This window comes from Cebus imitator, unplaced genomic scaffold (genome assembly GCF_001604975.1).
Source record: "Cebus imitator isolate Cc_AM_T3 unplaced genomic scaffold, Cebus_imitator-1.0 Scaffold136, whole genome shotgun sequence".
NCBI classification, from domain to species: Eukaryota; Metazoa; Chordata; class Mammalia; order Primates; family Cebidae; genus Cebus; species Cebus imitator.
The window spans coordinates 1,857,881-1,863,882 of NW_016107451.1; the positions used below are offsets into that span (position 1 = coordinate 1,857,881).

Genomic DNA, 6,002 nt, shown 5'->3' on the forward strand with positions numbered 1-6,002 from the left:
CAAGCAATTCTCCTGCCTCCACCTCCCATGTAGCTGGGATTACAGACATCCACCACCACATTGGCTAATTTTTGTATTTTTAGTAGAGACGGAATTTCACCATGTTGGCCAGGCTGGTCTCGAACTCCTGACCTAGAGATCTGCTCCCCTCAGCCTCCCAAAGTGCTGGGATTACAGGCGTGAGCCACTGCACCCAGCCTCCACTATGCTATCGCTTTAAATGCATTGTCTCATTTAGTCTCTACAACAGCCTATGATGTTAAGTACTTATTCTAGCTCATTATACAGATGGGAACACTGAGGCTCAAAGCCACCAGGTGCTTTGCCCAGATCACTCAGCTGGTAAGTGAGGAGACATAAGTCCGGACCTGTGACATCCCCCCGCCCACCCGCTGAACTCACAGGGCTGCTGCCTCAGGATTCTGCCTGCTCGGGCGTCCTTGCCATTTCCAGGCTGAGCACGCGATTTCGGGAGAAGAACCCTTATTTCTTTCAGTCCTGGAATTTAGGCAAGCAGGACTTGCTGGCCATTGTATCGTGTTTCCAGAGAATGAACACCTGAGGCTGAAAGAAGGCTACGGCCTTGTCCAAGCTGGCCTCGCCTCAGATTCTAATCGTGCCAACAGTCGTGACTGCGGAACCCCTTCTGTTTGCCAGAAACAGTCCATTGGGAGCCACTTTCACTCCTCACAGCCGCCCTGCGCTGGAGTCACCATTCATGTCAGAGGGGAGGAACCGGAGGCCGAGAGAAGTGGCTGAGGAGGGGCTGGTCCCAGGCAGGCCTGGCTAGACCCCATGTCCCCTCTGAATAGCATCTGTGCCACAGCCCCCCTGGGCAATTGGGACCCCGAAGGCCTGTGGCTGAGGACAGGATGCTGAGCATGCCAGCCAGGGCCGGGGTTTACAGAGTGCGGAGGCAGCTTTCACTGTGGCCGTGAGCCTCACCCCATCTGCTCTGGGACACCCCCCTGGACCATGCCTAATTGCGTTTCTCTAGCGTCCGTGGGATCCCCACCCTGAGCTAGCTGTGTGGAATCCTTCCCTCCCCTGCTCGCAAGATGCCCGCTCTGGCCCAGCAGGTGGCCCCTGCAGCATGACACCCTTAGCCTGAGCCCAGCCGGACACCAGCTCTCCTCAGACGAGGGCAGCTCTCCACGTGGAACTGGCTGTGCCGCTCACTCACTCAGCAGGCTTGGCCTGAGGCCCTTCTGCCCTCACTCAACCCCCCCACCCAGAATCCTTCCTGGGTTCCAAGTTGGCCCCTCACCATGGGGGGGCCCTGGCCCGAGGTTCCCTGGGAGCTCTCCCTGCCTGTCGCTGGAGGTAGGTGCATGCAGGACTTACTGGCACCCAGTCCTTGGCCTGCCCTTGGCCTCCTGCCCTGAGACCTGGCCAGACTCTCCCTTCGTGGCAGCCCTCCCTGTGGCTGACTCCAGACCACGGCTCTGCAGGGAGGTCCAGAGCCTGGGCTGAGCACATCCATAACCTCCCAGCCCCCAAGCCCCTCTCCCAATACTGTCCTCTCCCACCCCAGGGACGCAGGGCGGGGCATCATCGCTGGCTGTCTCTTTCCTCCCTGTGGGCCCCAGAGCTCGGCCACACCTGGGGTTTTGCCATGAACCCATTCCCCCGGCCCACCTGTGCGCAGAAATGACAGTTTTCCCTTTTTATTTTGCTGCTGCTCCTGACTGCCTCTCCCGGATCAGGCTTGGGCAGCGGCGCAGGCAGGGGAAGGGGACTCGGCCCTTGGCCATGAGACCACAGAGGGCCCCACGGCTCCCACACCTGTGCCATCCCTCACCCTCCTGAAGGCAGAGAGGGCAGACGGGCCACGAGGCACGGGAGTGCAAAGGCTGCTCTCCAGGACGAGTTCCAGTCCAAGATGAGTCCGGGATCCTGACACTTTCCTGGAGCCGTCTCCCCAGGCTGGGATTGGGGTGCTCCCCAGGCCCCCGTGCTCCTTTTCCCTGGAGAGGCGTCGTCTCCTCCGTGCCAGGTCTCAGCCGGTGCAGTGTCGCTGTGTCCCGTGTCGCTCTGTCCAGGCGCCTCTGCAGCCTCCGCTCTTGTAGCCCAGCTGCCAGCCCGGCCTCCCTCCAGGCCCGCGGGCGTCCCGAGCCGCGTCAGGAGTGCTGGGGACCCATCCCGGGGCTGGCTCGCAGGTCGCCGAGCGGCCAGGGAGGCGGCCCGGCAGAGGAAGCCCCCGGACCTCGGCGCCAGCTTCCCCCGGAGCACGAGGCGCAGCGGGGCGGGGGCGGCACCGGGGGGCGAGCGGCGTCTGGGCGCTCGAGGCCGGGCCCTGCGGGCGGCGGGGGTCTGACGCCCGAGTCGTCCCTCGCGTCCCCGGGGTCCCTGCGCGCGCCCCGGCCGTGGCACTCCAGGTGTCCGCAGGGCCCGCGGGGCGCGGGGCTGGCGCTCAGGGCGAGGGAGAGCGCGGCGATGCGGTGGATGGCCCTGCGCAGCGTGGCGATCTTGGAGAGCCTCTTGCCGCCCAGGTCGTGCCGCAGCGCCCGGCGCAGCGCGTTGAACGCCTCGTTGTAGTCCAGGATGCGCTTGCGCTCCCGCACGTTGGCCGCCATGCGCCGCGCCTTTGACCGCGCGGGCCGCGCGCGCCTCCCGCCCGCCTGCTCCTCCGCCTCGCCCAGGCCGCGGGGAGCGCGGCCCGCCCACAGCACCCCCAGATCTGCCCCGACCCCGGGGCAGGAGCCCCCCAAGTCCTCCGCAGAGCCCTCGGCCCCCTTCCGCGCCTTGAGGCCTAGTCCCGGCGCTCGCAGCATGGCCTTCCCGGGCCCTCTGCCCTCTGCCCTCTGCCCTCTGCCCCAGGCCCGGCTCGCGACGCGGACGGTCCCGGCTCCTGCGGGCTGGACACTCCCTGGACTGGCCTCTCCGGCGGGGCTTTATGGCACCACGCTGCGCCCCGCCCTCCCACCCATCCATCTCCCTCCTCCTGCTTTATTACCGGCCTCCAGGTAGGTCGGGGGGCGAGGGGGGAATGGAGGGAAGGAGGAAGGCGAGGAAGGAAGCTTGCAGGCTCCTGAAAGCGGAGACCAGACAGGCATCCTGGCCACGTCGCCCCAGGGAACTGGCCTCACTCCGGGGCTGCTGCAGGGTGGACGCGTTCCACACTCTTCCTCCCCACTAGAGCTGATGGGAACGGAAAGAGTGGGAGCGGCTGGGCCCCGTGGCTCAAGCCTGTCATCCCAGCACTTTGGGAGGCCCAGGCGGGCGGATCGCTTGAGCCCAGGCGTTTCGAGAGCAGCCTGGCCGACAGGGCGAAATCCCGTCTATACGAAAAATACAAAAATTAGCCAAGTGCGGTGCTACAAGCTTCTGTAGTCCCAGCTACTCGGGAGGCTGAGGCAGGAGGGTCACCTGAGCCCAGGGAGGTCGAGGCTGCAGTGAGCTGTGATCGCCCCACTACACTTCAGTCTGGGCAGTAGAGTGAGACCCTGCCTCAGAAATACAAATAAAAACCAGAAGTGTGGTGCTTTGGTGTTTTTGTTGTGGTGGTTGAGACAGAGTCTGGCTCTGTCACCCAGGCTGGAGTGCAGGGGCTCGATCTCGGCTCACTGCAACCTCCACCACCTGGGTTCAAGTGATTCTCCTGCCTCAGCCTCCCGAGTAGCTGGGATTATAGGCATGCGCCACCACACCCAGCTAATTTTTGTATTTTTAGTAGAGATGGGGTTTCACTATGTTGGCCAGGCTGGTCTTGAACTCCTGACCTCAGGTGATCCACCTGCCTCGGCCTCCCAAAGTGCTGGGATGACAGACGTGAGCCCCCGCCCCTGGCCTTTGGTGTATTTTAAGAACCTTGAAAGTACTTGTCAAGTCTCATGGGCAACCACAGAGCTGGCATTGAGGAAAGCATGAGTGTCCCACCTGGCAGGGCTCACCCAGAGCTTCTGGCTTTCTCAGCTACGGAGCCTGGCTGGCTGCTATTGGGGTTCGGGTTTTGGTTGGGCCTGACTCTCCCTCCACTGCCCTTTGACCTCCCTTCTGAGGCAGAGCTGGGCTGAGTCAGCAGCAGAGGGCGATGGGGAAGATTCCTTTGCAGCCCTGGCTCCCCATCAGGGGCATCTTTCGGGTCCAGAGCCACCGGGCAGAGGTATCTCATGACAGCCCTGCCGGATTATGAACTCATTGGGCAGCCTCTCCCCTCTTCCCCAGGGATTTTTATTTGAAACAGGGTCTCAGAAAAAAGATAATGCTTATTCCTAGGGAAAGACCCCCAGTGAAATTTCAGGCATCCCCAGGCGAGTTATTTGGAGCACCTTAAAGTCACTCGTTCCAGCCACAATCCAAATGCCTCCAAAATGCCCAGGGCTCTGGTGGCATCAGCTGGACTCAGTGTGTGGTGTGCGGTTCGCATCCATCTCGCCAAAAGAGCACTGCCAATAAGCCCATTATTTCAAACTGTGAATTTCTCCACTGAGTTAAATAAGGCACTGGGAAGCAGCGTGTATGTGTTTACTTCTGTGATGTATTTACACACTAGGATGAAAGCATCCTCAGGACATCTGTATTTTCCAGGTTCTATTCCCCCCAAATCTGCAATATGTGTGAATTATGAAGCAGCTAGAGGCCGGGCGCTGTGGCTCACGCCTGTAATCCCAGCATTTGGGGAGGCCGAGGCAGGCGGATCACTTGAGGTCAGGTCGAGACCAGACTGGCCAACATGGCGGAACCCCCCCTCTCTACTAAAAATACAAAAATTAGCTGGGCGTGGTGGTGGTGGGAGCCTGTAATCCCAGATTCTCAGGAGCCTGAGCAGGAGATCGCTGGAACCTGGGAGGTGGAGGTTGCAGTGAGCCGAGATCGCGCCACTGCCCTCCAGACTCCGTCAAATGAATGAACGAACGAATGAATGAATGCAAAAAGAGGTTAGTAAAAGCAAAGAAAATGCCCAGCGGCCTGCGTTTCCCCGCGCGTTTCCCGCCCCTCCCTCCCCGCACAGGTCAAGAAACGGTCCCGACGATGCCTCCCGAAGACGCGGGAGCGGCGCCTCCTCCTGGAAGCCCGCGGATCCCCGGGTGCTGCGGGCTCGGCCGACTTCAAAGGCCAGCGGGGACCCGGCATTTCCGCGGCACCTGTGCCGGTGCCCGGGAGCGCGCGCTTCTCGCTGGGGCGGAGGCGGGCGCGGTGATTTAGGGCCGGGAGGTTCCTCCGGGCCGAAGGTGCCTATTACCGCCGGGCGGGGCCTGGATTTCAAAAATTCCTGCCCTTCCTCGGGAAGTTCCGGCACCGCCCCCGGGGGAGGACAAAACGCCCGCCCTGGAGAGAAAGTCCGGGCCCCACTCGCGGGGTCCTGGAACTCGCCCGCCCGCAGAGAGCGGGTCCCCCAGGCCCTGAGCTCCCCACCCCAGGCCCAGACGCTGATTTCAACCCACACGCGCCCCGTGTCGAAGACGGAGGGCGCAGTTTCAGGCTCTGGCCCCTCACGCATTCATTCAAGAAACACAGTTTTTTTGTTTGTTTAGTCGGAGTCTCCCTCTTGTTGCCCAGGCTGGAGTGCAATGCCGCGATCTCGGCTCACTGCAACCCCCGCCTCCCTGGTTCAAGCGATTCTCCTGCCTCAGCCTCTCGAGTAGCTGGGACTATAGGCCCTTGCCACCACCCCTGGCTAATTTTTTGTATTTTTAGTAGAGATGGGGGTTCCCATGTTAGCCAGGATGGTCTCGAATCCCTGGCCTCAGGTGATCCACCCACCTCCGCCTCCCAAAGTGCTAGGATTACAGGCGTGAGCCACCGGCCTGGCCTCAACAAAAACTTACTGCCTGGCAGGGCGTGGTGGCTCACGCCTGTAATCCAAGCACTTTGGAGGCCAAGGTGGGCAGATCACCTGAGGTCGGGAGTTCAAGACCAGCCTGACCAACATGGTGAAACCCTGTCTTTAAAAAATAAATAAAAAGGCCGGGCGCGGTGGCTCAAGCCTGTAATCCCAGCACTTTGGGAGGCCGAGGCGGGTGGATCACGAGGTCAAGAGATCGAGACCATCCTGGTCA

General features: G+C 61.6%; 1 protein-coding gene and 1 long non-coding RNA gene across 2 annotated transcripts in view; one reads left to right on the top strand and one right to left on the bottom strand.

The window, feature by feature from the left end:
* Positions 1 to 1,644: 1,644 nt before the first annotated feature.
* BHLHA9 (basic helix-loop-helix family member a9) lies at positions 1,645 to 2,774 on the bottom strand. Its single transcript, XM_017541825.2, has one exon. It carries the CDS (start codon positions 2,772 to 2,774, stop codon positions 2,121 to 2,123), a length of 654 nt encoding a protein of 217 aa, XP_017397314.1. The 3' UTR covers positions 1,645 to 2,120.
* A 157-nt stretch (positions 2,775 to 2,931) lies between these two features.
* LOC119473160 overlaps positions 2,932 to 6,002 on the top strand; it is a 16,071-nt gene continuing 13,000 nt past the window's right edge. The window contains exon 1 of the long non-coding RNA XR_005202356.1: positions 2,932 to 2,966. This is a non-coding gene — a long non-coding RNA (uncharacterized LOC119473160). The remainder of the gene's footprint in view (positions 2,967 to 6,002) is intronic.